At 41.9% G+C, this 23,698-nt stretch overlaps 1 protein-coding gene and 1 long non-coding RNA gene across 15 annotated transcripts in view; one reads left to right on the top strand and one right to left on the bottom strand.

The window, feature by feature from the left end:
• The window catches only part of TTC28 (tetratricopeptide repeat domain 28), a 319,835-nt gene extending 307,737 nt beyond the window's left edge, over nucleotides 1-12,098 (top strand). Inside the window, exons 20-23 of one of the 2 annotated variants that reach the window (XM_084868121.1) lie at nucleotides 1,357-1,380; nucleotides 2,276-2,405; nucleotides 5,146-5,253; nucleotides 6,630-12,098. In XM_084868121.1, coding sequence (XP_084724247.1) covers nucleotides 1,357-1,380; nucleotides 2,276-2,405; nucleotides 5,146-5,253; nucleotides 6,630-8,257 — 1,890 coding nt within the window. In that variant the 3' untranslated portion in view covers nucleotides 8,258-12,098. The remainder of the gene's footprint in view (nucleotides 1-1,356; nucleotides 1,381-2,275; nucleotides 2,406-5,145; nucleotides 5,254-6,629) is intronic. The other variant, XM_084868122.1, reaches the window with a different exon arrangement.
• The window catches only part of LOC311613829, a 45,358-nt gene that overhangs the window by 14,633 nt on the left and 7,027 nt on the right, over nucleotides 1-23,698 (bottom strand). For 9 of the 13 annotated variants that reach the window (XR_014793523.1, XR_014793524.1, XR_014793526.1 and 6 more), the window contains exons 3-6: nucleotides 4,368-4,893; nucleotides 3,656-3,904; nucleotides 2,272-2,401; nucleotides 418-558 (exon numbers count right to left, since the gene is read on the bottom strand). This is a non-coding gene — a long non-coding RNA (uncharacterized lncRNA). Of the gene's footprint in view, nucleotides 1-417; nucleotides 559-2,257; nucleotides 2,402-3,655; nucleotides 4,894-23,698 lie in introns of all 13 variants that reach the window. The other 4 variants (XR_014793525.1, XR_014793531.1, XR_014793534.1 and 1 more) reach the window with 4 other exon arrangements.

Raw genomic sequence — 23,698 nt, forward strand, 5'->3', positions numbered from 1 at the left:
GAAGAGGCAAAAGCTGGGAGGAAGAGAACAGCCCTCCCCAGCATGTGCTAGGCACAGAGGGGTGCTGAATCCCAAGAGCTTAAGGCCCTTCAGAGGACATTCCAGGGTCTGCTGTCACCTGTAATCTCAGGGAATTTTCTGAACTCTCCATTAGCGGTCTCCTGCACCTTGTCATCACACCCATTTTTCCTGCTAACTGACAAGTGTTAAACAGCCACCTTCCCTAAGCCAGCAGGTGTGGGGCCAGCCTGGCTTCAGGTGTTCCAATACTTACTCCCAGATAAAAGTATGAACTTCACTTAAACAAAATAGCCACTAAGGCACAGCAGTGATCCCAAATAGCTCTATTTGAAAACCACTTAGCAGGTTTTTAAAAATGGGCTTTCTGTTAAGACAGTGTAGATCTAATTCAGGTACCTGGCGGATTCGGACTTTCAGAGCTCCTAATCTTCCTATTGGCTAGAAGGTCTGGCACAAGCCCAGGGTGATAGCCATGGGTACGAGGGCTTCTGGAGGGAGCAGCAACCCTGAAGAGCACGGAACACTTCTCTAGTCCTCCTGAGTGTAATAATTTGAAAAAAATATGCATTATTACATATTTATCAGCAGATATCATTTCAAACAGCAATATTTCTACATGGAAATCAAGCTCCTCCAGTCAGAATTAACTTTTGAAAATCTGAGTGGTGCCTGGAGCCTCCACATATGTGGGGTAGTTTCCAGCTTGGATTTGAACATAGCTCAGTGACCTGGCTCCTTCGTTAAATTCCTACTCATTTTGTATTAAGTGTGTTACATCTGCTTTTAAATAGAATCAGGACAACACTTCTGGAATGTTGCATATTAAAATGAACCCAGGTGGGCCAGAAACACGTGCTCTACAAAAAAAAAGAGTTGATTTTAGTTGCTTAATTTCTTGCTTTTGGTGGCAGCACAGGGACTTTCCTGATATCCTTCTGCCTGGCCCCGGGAATTGTCCTGGGCTGCCCACTGTGGCTGGTGGACATTTCCTGAGTCACTATGGACTTCGGTTTAGAGTGGCCTATTCATACCCACTGTGCCCCTTCCCCACTTGAGTCTGACCTGCCCTGCTCCTCTCCTGGCGAGGAAGGGCAGAACCTGGGTGACCCTGAGCCCCTTGACCCCGAGTGCTTCTGGTCTGGGTGTGGCTGTTCATTTCCTGTGTGCCCCTGCTGCCTCTTGCTCCTCTCCCCTCCCGGTCAGAGCCTCAGGCCTGGTATGGCGCTTCCTAAAGCAGTGGTCAGCTCGTGTTGCATAACAACCTGTGCTTGAGTCTAAACTGTCTTCTTTCTCTCTCTTTTTTTCTTTCTTTTTCTTATAATCTGCTGGCCGAAGGCTGTTAAAAATATGGTTGGAATGGTGAGTACTACTATAAGTAGCAACTGTTGTCAGGTGAGCCCCTCAACCCACCCACCCACCCCCGAGGTCCCCTTAGCATGCTCTGAGCACACGTGCTGTGCTGTCTCTTGGAGTCGCATGCACATGCCAACCTCGCTCGGGTTGGGATGACTAGTGCTGCTTGCTCAGGCAGTCCATCCCTTTCCTCTGCTCTGGCTCCCCCTTTCCTGCTCCACCCTCTTGTGTTCTTGATCTTTCAGTTCCATCAGAACAGCAGAGGTAGAAGCACCTGAGTAGTGTTTATAGATTCGGGAAATCTGAAACATCACAGCATTTCAGTGGGTTGAGTGCTGATGCTCCAGAGCAGGGGTGGGGAACGTCTGACCCACGGGCCATGTAAGGCCCAAGAAATCATTGGCCTGACCCTGCCAAGTTATTAGGGATGAGTTAATGAAATGCTTGACTAAATAGAGCAGGCTAATTTTTCAGTTAATTTTGTGTGGCCCACGGCAGAAAAAGGTTCCCCACTCCTGCTCTAGAATGTAACCTTGGATTCCTCTTCACCGTTTACCTCAAGATCATAAAGATGGTTTTAATTAAATAGACAAAAAGAGAGGGAGATGACCAGGCCTATAAGCCCCAAGCCTCTCTCCTGTGCTCAGTAGCCCTGCAGCGAGTGAGCTCAAGGGAAGACGTGAGGCTGGAAGCAGAAACCCTGACTGTGGGCCGGCCCATAACCTTTAACAACCCACTGCCCCTTGAGTTTCCCACAGAGAGAACAACAGGCACGAACACACTATACAGAGTTTGTCAGATGCTATACAAATATAAGCTCATTAGTGATGACAATAACAATAACAATAACTTAAGGACAAATCCTAGGTGGGCCGGAGCTCACGTGTTCCCCCTTACTCAGCTCCATCAGGTGCTGGTCCAGCTACAGGCCTGCGAGAAGGAGCAGGACTTTGCTCTGGCTCCCATTCAAGTCTCCATCAGTGTCCAGCTGTGGCGACTCCCGGGATGTCACGAATTCCTGGCGGCTCTAGGTAGGAAAGACTTATTAATTGGTTTCTTTAAAAATCAAGTTTTGGGTAAAGCTGGTAGACTCTCGGGAGTTTTCTATCTCCTTAGATGTCTTATTACTCAAATAGTTACCTCACGGGTTCTAGTGGTTTAGTACAATTCTGAAATAGCTCCCCAACTTTGTCCCATTTCCCTTATGACTTTGTGGTCATCATTTTAATATGAATCTGGTACTGTTGGGAGTCAGGCTGTGATTAAAAGTTAAATAGTCATAAAACAATTATTTTAATCCTGGAAACTGGCAGAAATAAAGTACTATTGAAACCGCCTTAGATTTTACTATGGGGACCTAGAACTGCATGTACAGGACCCTTGTTCAATACAGGATGCTCACTTTTCCTTTTTCATCACTGTAACTCAACTGAGGCAGCTCCTGACATAACTCCCATGGCTCCACTTAAGTGTCTGTGTGACTTGCTTGGGAGCCATTCACACCATACCCTTTTTTTCAAATACCTGTCATGTGCCAGCCAGTGTCCTAGGCACTGGGGAAGCAGCAGTGAGCAAAGGCAAAAGGCCCTGCCCTCTTAGACAGTAACTACCTCATCTAAGGGAGGCACCTTACTCTGGAAGGTGAGGCATACTGTGATAGAAAAAAGCATCAAGGTCCTAGTGATTGACATGGGGGAGGGCAGAAACGGGGGGCTGAGACGACATGGGATGGCTTTGGTTTTAACCTGAGAATGGGGAGTCTTCAGAGGATGACATAGCCTGAATACACTGTTATAGGGAACAGACATGGCAGGACAGCACGACCCTAAAGAAGAGTTTTCTTCTGGTTGTGAGGCCCAGATATTCAGATTGGGCCATTTTTTCTAACCCGTTTTGTAGATGACCTTTCCCAACCAACCTCAACTTCAGGCTGGCTCCATTTGTCCTTGAAGGTACCAAGGGAAATCCACAGAGCCCCCACCGCACACGTCCCCCGTGAATAGGCACTTTGAGGTCCTTTATGATTTGTATTTCCTTACAGCAGTCTTCTTGGTGTAAACATAGTAAATTTTTATCTAAGTAGAAGTGGTCAGTAGCAAATGGAGCAAGAGTGAGAAAGGCCAAGTCTATATACTCAGGACACATCTCTTTTCACTTCATGACAGGCTGTAAGCTAGTCTTGGGGCAGTAACACAGGTGAGGAAGGAGATGAAGCCAAGACCTTTCTTTATAAAGGAAAAGTTCCTCCCTTGGGAGTAGGTGTGGTGGAGCCAGACCTTACCTGTGAACTGGATGTTTCGATGTCCTTTGTCGGGCGTGTCACTGGCTCTCTGAGGCTGGGATTGTGGGTGATTTTCCTTGATGTTTCCCTACTTCTCTGTAGTTTCCAAATCCCATTAATACTCAAACCACATACTTATAATTTCCAGATCCTGTGGACTGAGGTTGGGGAGGGCTGCGTGGCAGCAAGGAGTCCCTGCAGGCCGGGCATCTAGAAACGTGGCTCCCTCACTCTGAGGACTCCAAGGCTCTGAAAGACACCCTCTTTCCAGTCTTCAACATGAAACACATGCCATCAAAACCCATCACAGGGCAGTTAGTTAGTTAGGACTGAGTTCTATTAGAATCATTTTGGTAAAAGTAGAGGTTTCTAACTAAAATATTACACTTACATTAATTTGTCTTTAAATGCTGAGACCTTCCTGTTGCTTTCAGGGATTGTTTATGATTTAAGGAGGAAAATGTCCCATAGCAACCAGAATGCTAATTGGCTCTTTTAATAAACCTAATTCCCGAAGTAAAGACAGTGTTACACCAATATCAGAATCCTCGAGTAAGAATGACACAGACTTCTCCTTTAGTAAGTACTCCCGTCATGAAAGGCACAGCATGCTGACATGGCAGCACTGTAATTACAGATTTCTATCACTGGAACAGTGAGATCAAAGGAGGGAAAGGGCCTGCTTTCACAGGTGCTTGCATCCCGGGCTTACCGGAGCTCAGTGACCTGCAGAGGAGGCTGAGTGAAGAGTCTCCGTGCTGAAGGCTCTGCAGACCCTAAATTCTTGCTTAGCGATGCCTTTCTGTGGACACAGCCCGTCATCACAGCATGTTTGGCTTCTTCCTCCTGAGTTCTTCCTGGGGCGATGCACTGGGTGCCTCTGCAGCGTCTCTTAAGAAGCTGGAGTGCTGTGGCAATGGCTTAGTCAACCTCTTGCTCAGGAGGCTCATGCTCTTTGTTGTGCTCCAAGTCTCAGACCCTTAGATTCGGGGAGCAGTCCCTCTTGGGCTTTGGCAGAGTGGAGTCCCTGCAGGGCGGTTCAGCTGAGAGACAGGTTCAGATTCTCCACCATCACAGCTCACTCCAAAGCCCGCAGCAGCAGACGCTGACCACGTATGAAGATATCGTCCTTGCCACTGAGAAGCTCCCACCTTCCCATGCACCAGTTCTGCATTCCAGACCCAATGCCAGAGAGTGGCCAGTTTTCTTCCCAGACTGACTCCTTTAAGTGGACTGTTCTACAAAAGAATGGAGAAAACAAAGGTTAATGAGCTTTACTAGTTCCAACGCTCAGCTCTCAAGAAGGCAGTGCAGGCAGGAAAGCAGCCAGTGCTCTCTGAAGGGACTTGGAAGTCCCAGGCAGGGTGCCTGTGGAGGGGTCTGCGGGGGTTCCCATGACACTGTATGAGGAGCCGTACAGGATATGGAATCTTTTCAGGATATGGAATCTTCCCTAAGGAAGCAGATGTTTATACTCTTTGTTACTCTAGGTTTTGATCTCTGTGAAGTTGGTCAAGAGGAAGTAATCCTGAAAACTGGGAAACAAGCCAGTCGAAGAACCATGCACTTTGCACTCCAGTCCCTGCTCGCCCTTTTCGGTAAGAGCTCCGCCCAGCGCCCCTGGGGTCAGACACAAGCACATCTAGCGACATTTTAGGAAGGGGAAAGAAATGTGAAGAAACATTTTTGCATGTGTTAGGGTCTGTTCAAGAGCAGAAAAGAAACTCCCTGCTCTTATGGAACATGCAATTAAAATACATGTAGTATATTAGATGATTTGCTGACAAGTGCTATGAAGAAAACTAGCAGAGTATACTGGACTACAAAGTGAAACAAAGGCCGTAGAGCAGACAGAATAGGGAGGCGTGGCGGGACACCTGCCTACCTGACCTTCAGTGGGCCAAGCTGGCTACAAAGTGAAGACGAAATGCTGGCTCAGAAGGTAGCCATGGTTTGAAGGCAGAACCAACAGGATCTACTGAAGAATTTGTCAGACAGAGAGAGACATCAAAGGTGATACCCTGTTTTTTTGGAGCAGCTACCAGAAGGGACTATTTTTGCTGAAACCTTGAAAGTAGCAGGAAAAATGAGTTTGAGTTTCATCTTGGACGTACTCTATTTTGTTTTTAATCCTCACCTAAGGATATGTTTTTTATTGATTGGAGAGAGAGAGAGAGAGAAACATCAACTGGTTGCCTCCCGTATGTGCACCAACCTGGGATTGAACCTGCAACCTTTTGGTGTACAGGACGATGCTCCAACCAACTGAGCCACCAGGCTAGAGTGGACATACACATTGAAGTCTCCATTAGACACATACATAGGCAGCTTTAGAGTTCAGGGAAAGGCTATGGTGGAGATGCATGTGTGCATACAGGTCCAAAGGGAAGTGGACTATGACATGCCAGGGATCAAAGGTCACAAAGATGAGGAGAGGCCTGGGAAGGAATCATCAGAGAAGGCAGGGTGCCACTGACTGCAGACCTGAGGAGAGAACATTGATGTAGTAGCATGGACGTTATTGGTGACCTTTACGATAACTGGGAGGACAAAAGACTGAGTGGACTTGGTTAAGAAAAAGTGGGAGAAGAGGAGGCTGCTGGAATGTGCAGCGGTAGGGGGGTTGGTTCTAGGACAGGGGACATCATAGATTGCCCACCGGCTGCGTGGGTCAGACAGGAGGCAGATGTGGGGGTCCCAGGAGATAGGGAGCAGAGTGGAAAGTGCATGGTGGTTGCAGCGGGGTCTCTTAGGGTGTTTCTGTCCCTATGTAAGATGTTCTTTTCCCAACAGGACTGTGTTTTTCAGAATTACAAGATGAATTCAAGTTGTATATAAGTAGCATTTGTATAATTCTTTACTAGCTTCTATGCATATAAAGATGCTTGTGGTTCTGAAAGAAAAAAAATCAATATAGAATCAAAAAGCCATATAGAATTCTAACTGCCCTCTGGGTACATACGTTTTGTCTTAGATTCCACTGAGTTGCCCAAGCGCCTCAGCCTTGACAGCTCGTCTTCCCTGGAGTCCCTGGCCTCGGCCCAGTCTGTCTCAAATGCCCTGCCCCTGGGCTACCAGCACCCCCCTTTCTCTCCCACCGGGGCAGAGAGCATCGCTTCGGATGCCATCTCTGTGTACAGTCTGAGCTCTATCGCCTCCTCAATGAGCTTTGTCTCTAAGCCCGAGGGTGGGTCAGAAGGTGGAGGTCCCCGAGGACGGCAGGACTATGACAGGTCCAAGAATGCTTACCCACAGCGATCCACCCTGCCTCGGAGCCAGCTATCCCACCAGACCCGCCCTCCAGGCAGCAAAGATGAAGAAGAATATGAAGGGTTTTCCATCATTAGCACTGAGCCTTTGGCAGCCTACCAAGAAAACAGAAAGACACGCTTCTCACCAGATTACAAACAGTCCCGAGTAGGGACAACTGGAGGTGTGAAAGTTTCTATAAGCTCCAAGGGGAGCATAAGCACTCCAAATTCTCCAGTTAAAATGACTCTGATTCCCAGCCCAAACTCACCCTTCCAAAAGGTTGGAAAACTAGCAAGTTCAGATACAGGAGAATCAGACCAGTCTAGCACAGAAACAGATAGCACTGTGAAATCCCAAGAAGAAAGCAACCCAAAGCTGGATCCACAAGAGTTGGCCCAGAAAATTCTAGAGGAGACACAAAGTCATCTTATTGCAGTGGAACGTCTTCAGAGGGGTGGCAGTCAGAGCGGCAAGAATAATAACCCAGAAGATGGCATTTCCATGCCAAATAACGCTGCCGTCTTCAGAGCATCAGAGACAAGTGCGTTCAGCAGGCCTACCCTCTCCCATCAGAAGAGTCAGCCATCACCAATTACTGTTAAACCAAAGCCCCCAGCCAGAAGCTCATCCCTACCCAAGGTGAGTTCAGGATACAGCAGCCCCACCACCTTGGAGGTGTCCATCAAAGACAGCCCAAGCCAGCATAGTGGCCGCCCGTCACCCGGCTCTGATTCCCAGACTTCCCTGACTGACCAGCCTCTCTTTAAACTGAAGTATCCCAGCTCTCCTTACAGTGCCCACATTTCCAAATCGCCAAGGAACATGTCCCCAAGCTCAGGCCACCACTCTCCTGCTGGTAGTGCACCGTCCCCAGCTCTCTCCTATTCCTCAGCTGGTTCCGCTCGCTCGAGTCCAGCTGATGCCCCCGACATTGACAAACTGAAAATGGCAGCCATTGATGAAAAGGTGCAGGCTGTGCACAACCTGAAGATGTTCTGGCAGAGCACACCCCAGCATTCCACAGGCCCCATGAAAATATTCCGGGGGGCCCCTGGAACGATGACTTCCAAAAGAGATGTCCTCAGTCTGTTAAATCTGTCACCCCGGCACAACAAGAAGGAGGAAGGCGTAGACAAGCTTGAACTCAAGGAGCTGTCTTTGCAACAACACAGAGAACCACAGAAAGCCCCTCCCAACGGACACTGGCGCGGCGAGACCACCGCGTTGAGCACGCTGCCACCACCCGCCGGACCTCCTGCTGCAGCCCCCACACGCCCTTTGAGACTTCCTTCCGGCAATGGCTACAAGTTTCTGTCCCCAGGAAGGTTTTTTCCTTCCTCTAAATGCTAAGGCATCTTTGTGCCCAGGGACTCAGTGCAGCAGCCTGCAGAGGACCTGTCGTTCGCTTGCCTACTCCTTGTCTGAGTGCAGTCGGTCACCTCTCTCACAAAGGGTGCGCTCCAGGCAAGGGCACCGCCACGCCCGGACATCACCACCACACACACACAGATGGTGCTTCCCTGGGCCAGGTTCACCAAAAGCCAGGGCTCCTGTGGGACTGGTACAGGAGGCTCATGGAATTTTCTCCACACTTCACCAAATGTTTACCTTTGAACTCTCTGCTTCTCATCTTTGATGTGATTCTTCAACAGGTTTTTTGTATTAAAAATGGCCAGGGTTCTGGGGTGGGAAGAGGAAAGGGAGCACATATTTTGCTAAGAGGTATATATGCAGTACCTTTTATACACAGAAATACAAATACAAATAGAGCTTTTTTAAGGCTTTCAGGTGCTGGCTGGGGGTGGGATATATAAAATCTCTCTTAACTTGAAATTCTACATGAAAATGTTATATTAGCCAAAAACAGAATAATGGTTTAAAAAGTGCCAATGATTTTAAATTAAATTGTAGCAGTTTTGGTCTCATGATATTGTAACATCACAGTAACAATGCAATAATTCACATCAAAACAGCGTTTCCATCCTGAACTTGGTTTTGTTGAGCTCTACAAATACCCTTGGGGCCCAATGTCAACCAAACTTGAATTTTTTAAAAAAAATTTATATAACTCTTATCCAGGCATTTCAGAACTATGCAATTGCAATTTAAAAATGCAACTTTGTGCTTTTAAAACATTACTGACTTTTTTGTATGTGGATAAACAACTTGGTTTTATTATCAATAGTACTTTGCATTTATAGCTATTATTTTTAAAAGCTCAGAAAGTTTTTTAAAATGTCAAATTTTGAATAGTCATCAATAAGTAATTATCAAGCTTTGGGGTGGAAAGACTGAAATTATTCAGTTTCCTTATAAGCAAAAGAGAAAAAGAAAAAAAGAAAAAAAAATCCTCTGGCTAACTAGATTTAACCAGAATCTAGCCTTCCAGCTCCTATTCACTTTATTAGCTGCTTAATTTTATTATCTTTTCCCATCTCCAGGCCTCTAAAACCACTTCTAACTCTGTTGCCAGGTTCCCACAATCCCAGCATCCCATGTCTGTGAGCCACACAGGGACTCTCATCTTAGCTGTGACCGGAGCCCTGCTCCTATGTCTGAAGGACAAGCCCCCTCTGCTCCCACAGAAGGCTTACATGTCCACAGCCTGAGAAGCAGGGCCTTCGGTGGGGTTTACATCCAAATACTGCTGAATAGGGAAACACACATCCCTGAAGGCGTCGCCAGCTGGGAAGAGACAAAATAAGTCTAGAGAGGGGTGACATTTTAACATATCTGAATAAAGAAATGAAATGCTGGAAGTCCTCTCGGGACTAAGTTGAATTGGAGAATTTAAAGCCTCTCTTAGGTAATTCTAAAACGAAAAGCCTACCATCCGCACTCTGAGGATATATGTGTATCACACAAAGGTGAGCTTCCCCGGGGCACCAGAAGCACAGGGAGGGAGTGGACATGAGGGGCCTGGCAGAGGACAGGAACATCAAGTCCCACAGGGAGAGTTTTTAACCTTGGGTAGGATCTCACTTTATAAACATACACTGACAACTTGCCCTGTTCCCTCAGTGTACTCTGAAAAGAGGAATGGATAATATTTATTCAATTTGTGTTAATTATTCTCTGCTATGTCATAGAGGTTTTTGCATTTAACCCAACAGCCATGCCCACAAAGCAAACAATAAGGGTGTCCCAGTCTAACCCTGATCTAATACTGGAAGAGAAATAACTTTATAAAGAAGCGAGCAATTATAAGGTTATCTTTATGTCAGTAGGAAAAAAAGCAAGTGGTAATAAAAGTACTAGTGTAGCAAATGAAAGCCAAGTGTATAGCACTGTGCATTAGATAATAAAATCAGGTTCTCAATTATGAAAACTAAACCTCAAAGTAAATTTCTGAATCTATATGTAGATAGTTGGGCTGTTCCTTTCTTAGCAAATCTCAGCCTCTTTCCCAAGTGCCAAGAAGCCCTGGACAAAAGGCCTGGGGTCTGTGCTGTCCGCGAGGACAAGGCTGCTGCCCCATTTGTCCACCTCTAGCTCATGCCCCCCACCACACCACACTGCTGCCCGTGGTCAGCGAGCCAGCGAGGAGAATTCCTGGACCCTAACTTGGTTTCAGTCCTACGTACATTGTTACAGGTTTCATGTTGAAAAGCCAAATGGTATATGTCGTTTTTGTTGTTGTTCTAGATATAAACTACAATGAGGGAAAGCTGAGATGATGAAATAATAGGACCAAACAAAAAATCATGCTAGAGTCATTGCCTCTTTATGTTTACTGTCACTCTTGGTGTTTTTCTACAGGAATAAAATGAATGTAAAATCAGAGTGAATTTTTCAGGCTACACTGAGGGGAAAAAAAAGTATGCACTTAAAAATTGTGGGATTGGGTAATTCACAGATTTCTTTGTACAGCTCAAAAGTTGGCAAACTATAACCCACAGGCTAAATCTGGTCAGAGGCCTGTTGTTTTTTGTTTTGTTTTATAGCCATGAGCTAGGAATGGATTTTACATTTTTAAATAGTTATCTAAATACCCACATAATATTCTTGATTTTTTCCTCTTGGCCCACAAAGCCTAAAATATCTAAATACCTGGCCTTTTAAGAAAGTTTGCTGATGCCTGGTATAGATAACAGAAAACACAATTAGAATAATGTGTTGATTCTATAATCAAGGGGAATTGTCAGATTACAGACAAAATCGATTGGCTTTCATGAGAACTCTGAGTCACATGGTGAGAAGTGAATGACTGCTCCATGCATAGTCTTTGGCTTTTTGCTTCACTTTGGAAGGAGTCCATGGATATGAGTAAAATTTACAAAAATTTTTCTTCTCCATATGCAAATCCCATTGGATACAATTAGATTTCAGCTCAGGAAACTGGAATTTCCTGCCCCTAATATATATTCATCAGATGCAAATACACTGAACACAAGCAATAAAATCTCCCTTTCCTAGAAACCTTGGAATGACCACAAAGCAAGGTAGTATAGTCTACCTTAATTCTCACCAGTGAACTACTTAACTACTTTGCCTTTTAACTAAGTCAAAATACCAAGACACAATTAGCTACTAGAATTTACATTAGTGTGTAGTAAAATCAAAAAATTCTCACCTCCATCCATTTGAAAAAGAATTATGGTTCACACTGATACTCGCTGGGTCTCAGCAGGAGACCAGGTGCTGCACACACTGTCCCTATCCTGACCTTGTCCCAGTGACTCAGTAGGTGAGCAAGTCTCAGTATGGTGCCTCCTGTCCCGCCACCTCCCACCACAAGGGGAACTGTCACTTCGTTAGTTTCACTTCAGGCTGGAAAAAATACCACCCAATAATCTGGTTTTTTAGTAAGTAGGCAGAAAGTGAAAATTGTATAATATTTCATCACATATTTTGTTGTTTTATCTAAAATGATTGTATATGTGGTTTGTGAACTGGGCCCTCGTTTGTACCAGATCCTTCAAAGATATTCCATGTAAGGACACATGTGGTCACCTCTCCCTTCCTCAGATCCCTTCCCCACTTGGCACTCACACCCGTTGTATGCAGAGTTAGCCATCTTTGGCCTATGTGGACATTTTTGTAAATTACAGTTTCCAGATGGCATTAAACTTTTTATATTATGAAATTTATCATGTAAAAAGAACTTCATATTTTTATTGAGATTGCTAAGGCACTTGGCCTTCTTTTGTGATTTCAGTGTCTATTAAAGCATGAGTTCCCTCGGTTTCAAGTGCTGTATCTGAATCACTTTTTATATACATTCCACACTTTCTAAGTGTCTTTGCAGTGCACAGAGTGATCATGTGTCAGTAAGCATGTATCTCTGTCTAGAGGTTTATCTTTGTAAATACGCTGGACCCTCACATTGGCCAGGAAGAGAGTGGCCAGCAGGCCAATCTGCATGCAGGCTTCTCTAGCCCCAAGACACTAGGTATCTGTTAGTGGGTGGCTCTTTAGATGCTAAATGCTTCTGATCTTCTGTGATCATAGTTGGAGGACCAGAAAATTCTAGTTATATTAAGTATTTAGACAAAACAAATCAGAGTTCATTACAACCAGATCCCTATATCTAAAGAAACTTCCAAGGAAAGTATTTCAGAAAGAATGAAAACATCCTTACATGTGAAAGTCTGAGAAGCATGAAGGACTAGTGAACAAAGAACTAGGTAAATGTGAATAAATCAAAACAAATATTGACTGTATAAACAGAGTACTGTCTTATTTGGGTAACAATAAAAAATTAAAATACTATATGATAACATGTAAAACAAGGAAGTTAAAATATTACAGGTTTGGGACGAGTAGGATACTTTTTAGAGTAAATTAAATGTACATAACCACCCACAAAAATAGAAATAGATGGCTATACTTCCGAATTAGCTGGGGGATGAAAAATGAGTGAAGCTTTTAAAACTTGATTGATCTAAAGAAATAGAAAAAAGGAGGTAGCCACAACAACAAAAACTATTTTAAAAACAAGACAAATACAAAATAAGATGTAAGAAAAATGACCAATAATCATAAATTTCAGTGAACTAGTTAAAAAGGAGAATGACAAGCAATAGCAATATGCTACATGCTCCTAAGGGTCAGATATGGACTCAGAAATAAAAGTGTTTTACTTGTATCATGGTAAAGAAGTCGAGGTGGGGGGATTTTAGTGGCATAGACTCTATGCCATAGAGATGGAACACACAGGTGTTCCCCCATGTTCCCAGCCTCCCTGTGAATTGTGGGGCTCCTTCTTTACGACAGCCCAGCCTGGGCTCTGCCAACTAAGATGGGCTGGGTTGGTTAAGTATGGGGTAACTGAGACAGATGCAGGGTGATTGTGGAGGTAAGAACAACATTAAAAAGTATAAATGAAAAGCATCATTAGCAATATACAGAAATAAATTCCATTATATAAACTTTTAGGATAAAATTATTAAAAGTTCTGGTGGAAGAAAGAAAATGTAGAGAAACCAAAAGCCCATAAAACTGAAATGGTAATCACATTTCCTTGCCCATTATCCAACTTTCCAAAATTACAGGCCCACATGGTTTTACATGTATTTCACCAAATAAGACCAGCTAATCTCTATCTTTTAAAATTGTTTAAGAAAAGAAAAAAATATTCAAATTTCATGATACTTTTCTTAATTCTAAGATCAATAATGTAAAAAAAAAAAAAAAAAAAAGCCCATTTCATTTATTAACCTAAACAAAAATCCTAAAAAACATTGGCCCTTCAATCCTTGTATTTTTAAAACGAAGAAAACACAGATTGAATGTGGACCTAGTGTTAGATACTGGGCAGAGCTCTGGCCCTAAGGGGCAACTATAAACACATTTATATAATATATGGAAAACTAATAAGTGTTAAATTATGGAAAACATTACTTCCCTGAAACTGGAGTGGTTGAATTCTATGGTTTACACTGTAACTAGACAAGAAGCAAATCTATTATACTCCTATTACAAGCACAATGAAACATGTATATCAATGTAAAGGAAATTCCAAGCAGTTCTACCATTTCTTAAGAAACAATAGAAGAACTATATCCTGCTATTACTATTAAAGTAGAAACCGACTGTAGTTCAATAATCCATAGTAGAGCAAATCGAAGGATGCAAGGTTAGCACAGAGCTTTGCAAGGATTTATGAGCACTATAGTGCAGTCCCTATTACCTTAGGAAACACAATTTATGTTCTCTATTACTGCTAAAGAATTTGCATAGCCAATTGTGGAATACATGTTGTGCTAGATGCTTCCCTGGAAGGAGAGAATGGCCCTTAATGAAGATTTGGTTATGTGCTTGAGGACCTCAACTGATAGTTAATACAAAAAACATATAAGCAGGACTGCTCTGAGCTACTACAGCTGCTTTTTAATGTTAATATTCCAATGTTTTATTTATAGTCACTTTGTTTTTAATCTCAGAATTTCTGGACAGAGATCACAACTTGGTACTTTTCTCAATTTAAAGCCTTTCTTCAACTTTCCCAGAGTATGCATGCTTACAGCCTCTAATAACACTAAATAATGGCAAACAGCAGGAAACTGACAGGCTAATGCTGTATCCACTTCAGCAAATGAGGCCAAAACATCTGTGTCCAAATACATTAAAGGACATGTAGGCATTAAAAAAACAGTTTGTCTCTCAAATGAATTTACATCCAATCTCAAAATATTTATTAAACGGATAGTAATTGTGCATTTGGGCTCTAGGGAACAATAATATTCTTAAAGATATCAATATTCTCAATATACTTATATTAAATAAAAGGTTTTAAAATTCTTAAATAACTTTAGATCCCAAAAGAACTCAGAGTTTACCCTTTTAAATAATTGGGACAGGTAAATGCAGGTAAATGAATTTGATTTCTAATCTGCCCAGCAGCATTTGGCCGAAATCTGTTTTGTTTTTTTATAGAGTTACTAGAGGCTCGATGCACGAAATTTGTGCAAGGGGCTCCAAGGGCCGAGGCAGAAGCCCTAGCTGCTGCCCTGGCCCTCGAGCAGCAGCCCTGGACGGATGTCCGGTCTAATTAGCATAGTACACTTTCATTATTATAGAAGATACAGAGCTTTCTGAAGTACAGCTGTTTTCTTTTGAACCCAAAATGCAAAAAGAGGCAGTTCTTATTTATTTCAAAATTCATTCAATAAATATTAGCTGAGGGTTTGTTGTGATATATGATATTCCCAATAAAAGATAAATAAGCAGAAAGTTAAAGTAGGTGTTAAGAAGTCCATAAAAGTAAGCTGATGCACTTCCCTTAATTAGATATAATTCTTTCCTATATTACACACTATTCACACAGCTTGAAGAGAATGTCAATTAGTGTGTGTGTGTGTGTGTGTGTGTGTGTGTGTGTGTCCCGAATTGCCTTAGCCCAGGCCTGAGGGATGAGACAGCACACAGAAGCAGTGGTGTTTTATGTGGAAGAATCTACTCTCCTGGCTGCAGCCCACTAGGCCAGAGGAGGGCAACAAACACTGTGGGGGGTCAGACCTTTAGGAAAAGTCCCTGCAATCATATTCCTTTTCTCCTGAACCCAATCCAGGGAATCCTGACTAGATCAGGTCTTTGCAGCTGAAGTGAAAGCCAAAAAGTAATGATGAAAACTGAGGCCAGTAGGACAAGCATTGAGTATGTGCAGTCAGCACTACAGAGGTGCAGAAACTATGAGTGAGCAGAGGAAGCCAGCAGTAGAGAAAGGTGAGAAGAACAGATGCAAAGTCCCCTTCAGAGAAACAAAGGAAGTCCCGGGGGTAGATAAGTTTCAGGCCACTCTACAGTTCCATGTTCAGTTACTGGCCACTTGGGATAACTTAAATGAGACTTTTTCCCCTTTTGATTTAATGGTCTTAGTTGTGGATGTCTGAATCTATGGTATAAAAGAAGTTAGAACTGGAACAGGGAAGAAGGCTACAGAATCAGGTAAACTGAGGATACAAATGACAGCAAATGAATAAAGAAATTTATTTGTATACTAGAGGCCTGGTGCATGAAATTTGTGCATGGGTAGGGCCCCAAGGCCCGGCTGGCAATCAGGGCTGATTGGGGCCTTCCAGCTGCATGCTGGAGCCTTCCTTCCTGGGTCAATGAACCCAAAATCAGTCTGAAAACTAGGTGTAAGTTCAATTAAAATCCTGAGCTTTTCATAACATTTAACAAGATCATCTTAAAGTTCACATGGCAATGCAATGGACTCAGAATAGCCATGACAATAAGAGCAGGGGAGAAGGGGATGTACAGGGAGGGAGAGTACTGTTCTACCAGACAATGAGACTAATTAATAAGAATCTGTGCCAGGATGCCTGAGGCAATTCACGCCCTTGTGCCCCTTCCCTGCCTTCTCTACTCACAGGGCTGGATGTCAGGGGCTACATGTCCTTCGATTCTGCCAGCAGATTTCTGGTTAGATTTCAATGAAAGACACTCATGTAATGAAGGCAGAAGTACACTTTTGCACCTTTGTCAAGGATTGGCAAATACCTGATGGACTTCAGCAGATAGATGTGAGATTTGTAGCATCCTTTGGGTGTTTTCTGTAAATCACCAGCCTAAGTATTGGTGACAACTGATTATTTCCAGAGATTTTCTGTGTTTCTGCACCTTCCTGACTTCCTGAAAGTTAGTGGCAAATATGAGAAGTAGCAGTCACTTCCTGAACCTTTATCCCTCTAGGCCTGCTACTACTTTTGTAAACACCCAATTCTCCAGACTAAATCTGCTCTTGCTTGAAATACTTAAAGAGGTTTGTTTTCCTGACTAGATTCTGGCTGAATGAAAAATAATGGTTAATAAGACAGCATGGTAATGTTAGTACAGAAATGAAAAAGAAAGCTCAGAATTAGACTCCTGATATATGGAATCTTGATAGAAGTGAAAACTGCAGATCAGTTTCTTAGATAGTTAACAGATCAATAATAGTTCATATATCAAAATATGAACTAGTTAATAATACTGCTATAACCCATTTCATAATATATACCCATCTCAAAAGAAAATAAGCTGCATTCCTATTTCTACCCATATACAAAAATCAATTTCAGGTGAATTAAAGCCTTAAATGTGAAAATAACTTTTATAAGGTTTATAGAAGAACTAGAGGCCTGATGTACGAAATCTGTGCACAGGGGGAGGGGGACAGTTCCCCTCAGCCCAGCCTGCACCCTCTCCAATCTGGGACCCCTCAGAGTATGTCCAACTGCCAGTCAGATAGCCCTCTCACAATCCGGGACTGCTGGCTCTTAACTGATCACCTGCCTGATCTCCCCTAACTGCCCCCCTACCCCCACCAGCCTGATCACCCCTAACTGCCTCTGCCTGCGGGCCTGGTCGACCCTCACTGACCCTCACTGCCCCTTTCTGCTGGCCTGACTGTCCCCCACACAGCCTGCTGTTCAGTCATTTGGTCATCCTTCACTAACCCATCTGCCGGCCTTGTCACCCCACACAGCCTGCTGTTCGATTGTTACTGTGAGAGCGTCCCAACCAACTGACATATTACCCTTTTATTAGTATAGATATTTTTATAATTTCAAAGAAAATATTCCTTAAATAAGACACACACAAAAAAACATGACCTATTCTCATACATGTGAGCCCCACACATTGTTCTGCCTGTTCATTGTGATGCTTCTATCCCGTCTCTAGTAGTTTCCTCACCAATGTGCTCAAGACTTGAGAATTCTGGGTAGACCTCCAGAGTTCTATGTAGCGCTCTCCTCTCTGGTACTCTGTCCTGTGAATTCTAGTCGTATTGACCTCCCCAAATCCTCAGAGACCACTGAACTTGTATGAGTTGCCTTCACTGTGGTGAGGTCTTGCAGTAAGCAGGGGCAATCATGGGGCTCACTGCATTTAAGAGATCAATATCTAGCACTGCTTAGCATCCAATGTCTCAAAACTACCTACTGTTTCCCATATTCTGTCAGATTTTCATTATTGTTTAAGAGCTCAGGGGAAGTCTGGACCCTGTTATTCCAAGGTGGCTGGAAGTGATGTGGAGAATAGAATATTTACATTGTTTCAAAGCACCTCTCCACAAAATATTTACCTCTTACAAAGAGAAAACCCTAGAGAAGCCTGGCAAACATTATTTTAACAAAACAACCAAAATAAACATAATTAGAAATAGGACAAATTGGAATCATGTGCTATTTTATAATGAAGTTCCTTATTGGTTACACAGAGAAGATCACAGCATTTACTTTTGTGATAATCCTGCCAAAGACGTACAACCTGAATCTAATCATGAGGAAATATCAAACTCAACTGAAAGACATTCCACGACACCACTGGCCTGTGAACTGTATAAACATTTTGGCAAGTAATTTGAGAACAACTATGTAAGATGTTTATTCCCTGTGACTCAGCAATTTAACTCATAAATACATATTCTAGAAAAACACATACAGTGTACAAGAGGAGACCTATTGGAATGTCCATATGGTATTATTACAGCAAAATGTTAAAATCAACTTAAATACCTACCAAGAAGAGAATGATGAAATGTTTAGTGATGATAAAAGAATGAACTAGAGTTATACATAGCAACATGGATAAACCTCATCAACAATGATGAGTAAAAATAATCTATTACAGATATGCATGGGAATTATTACAGCAAATTTACAGGGCTAGTAAGAGGAGAGAATACAATGTAGGAAGAATATACCAGCAGTTTCAACTGTATTTGTATTGTTTTATTTCCTACGATAGATATGGCTTTTCATTATGCTATTTCCTTTATATCTGACACGTTTTTACTGAAAAATGTTAATAATCTAAGTTGAAAAAATTCCATCCAAATTGGTTAAAATAAAAATATTGCTAAGACATGTTTTCTGAAAAATGTACTCATAAGGAAACTCTATGCAGGCAATCCTATATAATAAAAGCCTAATATGCAAATTGACCAAGCGACAGAACAACCAGTCACTTTGAGGCACACTGACCACCAGGGGGCAGTTGCTCAACGCAGGAGCTGCCCCAGCCTGCAGGCCCCCGGCCAGCCAAGGGGGTCCCCTGATTGCCCCACCGGTTGCCCTGCAGATTGGTCCTGATCTTAATAAGCCAGGCATAGGGACCCTACCCATGCACGAATTTCATGCACCAGGCCTCTAGTATCAGATAAACTTTTACTGCATTGACAAATAATTTCTAAAACATTTGGCTAACTTTGACAGAGTAGCAAAACCTATCAATTTCATCTGGAATCTGACCAAACTGATAATTCATCCAGATCTGAATAACTGATAAAGCTTTAATATATCTTGAAAGACTGCATAAGATGGCTATCAACCAGCATTGATGAGCAATGATACATAGGCTACTTGCCACATAATTGCAAAGAGCTACACATATTCAAAAAAAATTATATTTTTAACTGGGAGTCATGCATACATAGCAGATGAGGTATAGGATAAGGGTTTAAAGTTTCCTGTCAGGGGTAATAGGGTAGAGGTGTTTTTTTTTCTTAGCCTTTGGGCAAAACCAACTGTTTAAAAAATGAAAAATTCATTTAGGTTGGCTATGTGGGCTAAAGAATGCTGACTTGGATTTTAATGAGAAAACATATAAATGAAGCCATTTCAAAATGAAGGTAAAAATACCTTGCAGGTCTTGATTCTTGTGAGCCTTTGGAATGTTTGAACTAGGCAAAATAACCTTTGGAATGGGCCAAACTAACACTATATTCCAAACAACTGTTTGCAGATATCCTGACTAAGAGGACTGAAATTTAAGGACATTCCTTAGAATCAGCACCACCATATATAGCTAAAAAATAACTTAGCTTATTAGCTAGCACCTATAGAAATAGTTTCCTTCTATTACTTCCCTTCCCTTTCCCATAAAAAGCCTTTGCCAAATTGGGACATAATTTGGGTTTCTGCCTTAATCTATGCCCCTGGATTACAATTTTTTATGATATCAAATAAATGCTTGTTGCTGCTCACTTTGGCTTTTTAAGTTTTTAGGTTAATTTTAATCTTTTTTAAAAAAATCAGTAAAAGTGCTTATTTGTGCAGGGGCCTAAAAATGCCAACAACTTCACAACTGATTGAATAGTTGCCAGATTGCTTTCTGAGATCACCCCAATTCCCAACCCCCATTCCTATCTAGATCCCAACACATAACAGAATTACTTATGGGACTTTTCAAACTTTTACAATTCTCAGAAGGATGTTGCTGTTTCTATAGAAGGGTATGTTTTTTGATACATTTTCCTGGCCACAAAAGAGCATTTAGCACTTTTTGAAGAATAAGTTGCAAACAATGGCTTTTTTTTTCTTTGAAAATCTATAATCAAAGAATTCTTTTCAAAGAAAACCCACATGCATTAAGATTTTCAAAATGCTTTCCACAAATCATTAAAAACCCATTTGGATATGTGTATCAACTTGGATATTCTTGTTACGATAATGCATGCAGAAATACATATACATATATATTCTTCAGCTTTCAAAAGGTTTTGAGATGTTCTAAATAAAAGTACAGAATAAAATCCATAATAATGAAAATAAGAATCAAGTAATGTGGAGGGCAAAGAAAGAAAATAAGTGAGGAGCATTCCCTGGAGGGTTTCTGCCTTAGTCTTCTTCCAAGGGCTCCTCTAAGAGGGATGGAATAGAGCAGTATGGCTCTTGTCACTGAGAAACTCTTTCAGTCAATACCCATGACAGGTTACATCCTCTCTCTGTACCCAGAGTCGGCCTGTGGCCCACACCCTGCTCTTTCAGGAGGCTTCCACCAACCACCCCTGACACCAAAGTGAATCTTCCCACACAAAAAGCCAGAGCTCACTCCTCTTTGCTCTATTACCTTTTTTTTTTTTTTTTTTTTTTTTTTTAACAACTAAGATGGCTCTGGGATGAAGCCCAGAAAAGAAATGCGCGAGTATCTGAATCCTTCAGACCACAAACTAGTTAGTTACTAAGCCGCTGAGAGAAGTCTCACCTCAGGCAAGTTCTGCTGATCCCAGCAGTGCACTCAGCACTAGACATCTGTCATAAGCTTCAGGATCAAAAGGTTACTGGGCGTTCTCCTCCCAGAAGCATGCCTGTGTCTTTCCCTTCCCTCTCTTCTTCTGGTTCAGCCTGCATCTCCTAAACTCTAAGGGACCCCACAGAGACTGGCAACCAGGGCAGCAATGGGCAGCAGCAACCCATCCCAGGCTAACCCCCCTGAACCTATCTCCAAAGCTCCCTTTTTTTGTGACTTCTCAGTGAGCCAAAGCAGCCCCACACAGGCACTCTCCTTTTGCTTCTTGCCCTTCCTTGTTTCACTGTCTCCAGCTTTAATAAGTATACTCTCGAGAAAGAGAGAAAGAGAGAGAGAGAGAGAGAGAGAGAGAGAGAGAGAGAGAGAGAGAGAGAGAGAGAGAGAGAGATACCAAACATTTCCCACCTATTATTTTCTGTTCTGGCTTTTCCCTTTCTCCCTTGCTGTGCTCTGAACTCCAGGCAGAGGATTTTATGTTCATTGTAGAATGAACTGATAAAGGGAAATGGTGGAACTGAGAGGTCTTTTTGTTAATGTGACTCATAAACTTTAATGGTTTATTATCCTGAAAGAAATCTAATTACCACAGCTCTAATATCTTGCTAATCTTATATTAAAAAGTTTTTTAAAGGGCAAAATGGCAATGAATAGTATCTCTACCTTCCATTTTGTGAAAATTTGGCTAAACATTAAAATTATATTATGAAAGTAAAATTTTTAATTCATTAGAATTAGAATATGATTAACAGATAAACAAACAAATATTTCCCTACTTTTATTTCCCAGATAAGCTTAGACTCCTCCCTCTTTCAAAGCATTATATTATAGAATAATTTGCCAGTAAGAGCATTCAGCATGACTTAAGGGATGTTCTAAATTTCTTAATCTGAGAAGCACTCTGGCCCTAGCCGGTTTGGCTCAAGAATAGAGCGGTGGCCTGCGAACTGAAAAGTCCCAGATTCAATTCCTGCCAAGGGCACATGCCAGGGTTTCGGGCTAGATCTCCAGTAGGGGGTGTGCAGGAGGAAGCTAATCAATGTTTCTCTCTCATCATTGATGTTTCTATCTCTCTCTCCCTCTCCCTTCCTCTCTGAAATCAATAAAGAAATATATACATTAAAAAAAATGAAAATGGTGAGAAGCACTATGAATTCGCTGACTGTCTCCACAGTTCACAGAAAGTAGATCTTGCTTAATTGAAATTTTTTACTCAACTGATCATGAAAAGGACATAATATTGCCCTATGAACTAATAATCTACTCCTTTTTGTGAATCAAATTATGTTTATAAATGCATAGATGGAAAAATAAAATATAACCAAATCAAAACAATACTACCTTAATTCTATCTTCAACTAATTTTATCCAACACTATTACTGTAATTATGCCTGAAAAATGACAATGAAAGCTATTGTTTTTCTGTAATACTCCTCTAGCACAATCAAGCACCAACTGGTGGTTCCAAAGGTTGGATTTATCATAACTAAATGATAGACATTTGCATTTCTGTCCATATTCCCTAACTGTAAAGAATGAGAATCTAAATTTGGAATTATTTCTAGGTTTCGTTTTTAACACAATAAAATGGCCCATAGAATTGGCACCTTTTATAAGCACCTAACAGAAAAATTTCTCATTATGAAGAGGATATTTCTAAACATTCCAAGTTTTTAATCAGGAATACCCAGACTCCTTAAAGAGGAAAACCAAAAACATTGCAGAGTTAACCCCCAGTACCTCTTAATGTGACCTTTTTGCAGAAGTAAGAAGGTTAAGATGAGGTCATCAAGGTGGGATCTAATCCAACATGACTAGAGTCACAGAAGGAAGATGACATGAAGAGATCCAGGGAAATGCCATGTGAGGATGGAGGAGTAGGATAAGGCACCTATAAATCAAGGAACACTAAAGACTGCCAACAAACTATAAGGAAGAATTCCCCCCGAGGTTTCAGAAGGAACATGGCCTTGCTGACACCCTGACTTGGGCACACTCCTCCTAGAAGCATGCCCTTCTCCTTCTTCTTCTGGTTAAGCCTTGCATCTCCTAAACTGTAAGGGACCCCACAGAGACTGGCAACCAGGGCAGCAATGGGCAGCAGCAGCCCATCCCAGGCTAACCCCCCTGAACCTATCTCTAATAGATTTGATTTGGGGCTTTATTCCTAAGTATTTTATTCTTTTTGATATTACTATAAATAGAATTATGTTCTCAATGTCATTTTGGTTTGTTCATTGCAAGGAATAGAAATACAGTTGATTTTTGTATACTAACCTTACATCCTGCAATCTTGTTTAACTTATTAGTTCTTTTCGTGTGTGTATTCTTTAGGGTTTTCCATAGTCAAGACCATGACATTTGGAAACAGAGATAGTTTTACTTTTTCCTTTCAAATCTGGATGCCTTTTATTTCTTTTTCTTGCCTAACTGTACTGACAAGAACCTCCAGTATAATGTTGAATAGAAGAGGGGAAAGGGGCATTCTTATCTTGCTCATGATCTTAGAAAGAATCACTCAGTTTCTCACATTAAGAATGATGCTGGCTGTGAATTTTTCTTAGATGTCCTTTATCACATTAAGGAAGTTCCCTTGTTCTGTATAAAAGTATTCTCATCACAAAATTCATCCAGTGCTAACTGTACATTCTATTAATAATACTAGGAATAAGCAAAGGACCAAATAAAACTAAGTGACAGAACTAGATATCTTTTCTTCAATGATGATCTTTTGAGGTTAAAAGTAATCAAATAGAAGAAAATGCTTACATCAATATCTGTTTGAAGAAAAAACTTTAGAAGTGAGCATGTTAATACTATCACTTTTTAAA

Source organism: Pipistrellus hanaki (genome assembly GCF_964339955.1).
Source record: "Pipistrellus hanaki genome assembly, chromosome: 19".
Lineage (NCBI taxonomy): Eukaryota > Metazoa > Chordata > Mammalia > Chiroptera > Vespertilionidae > Pipistrellus > Pipistrellus hanaki.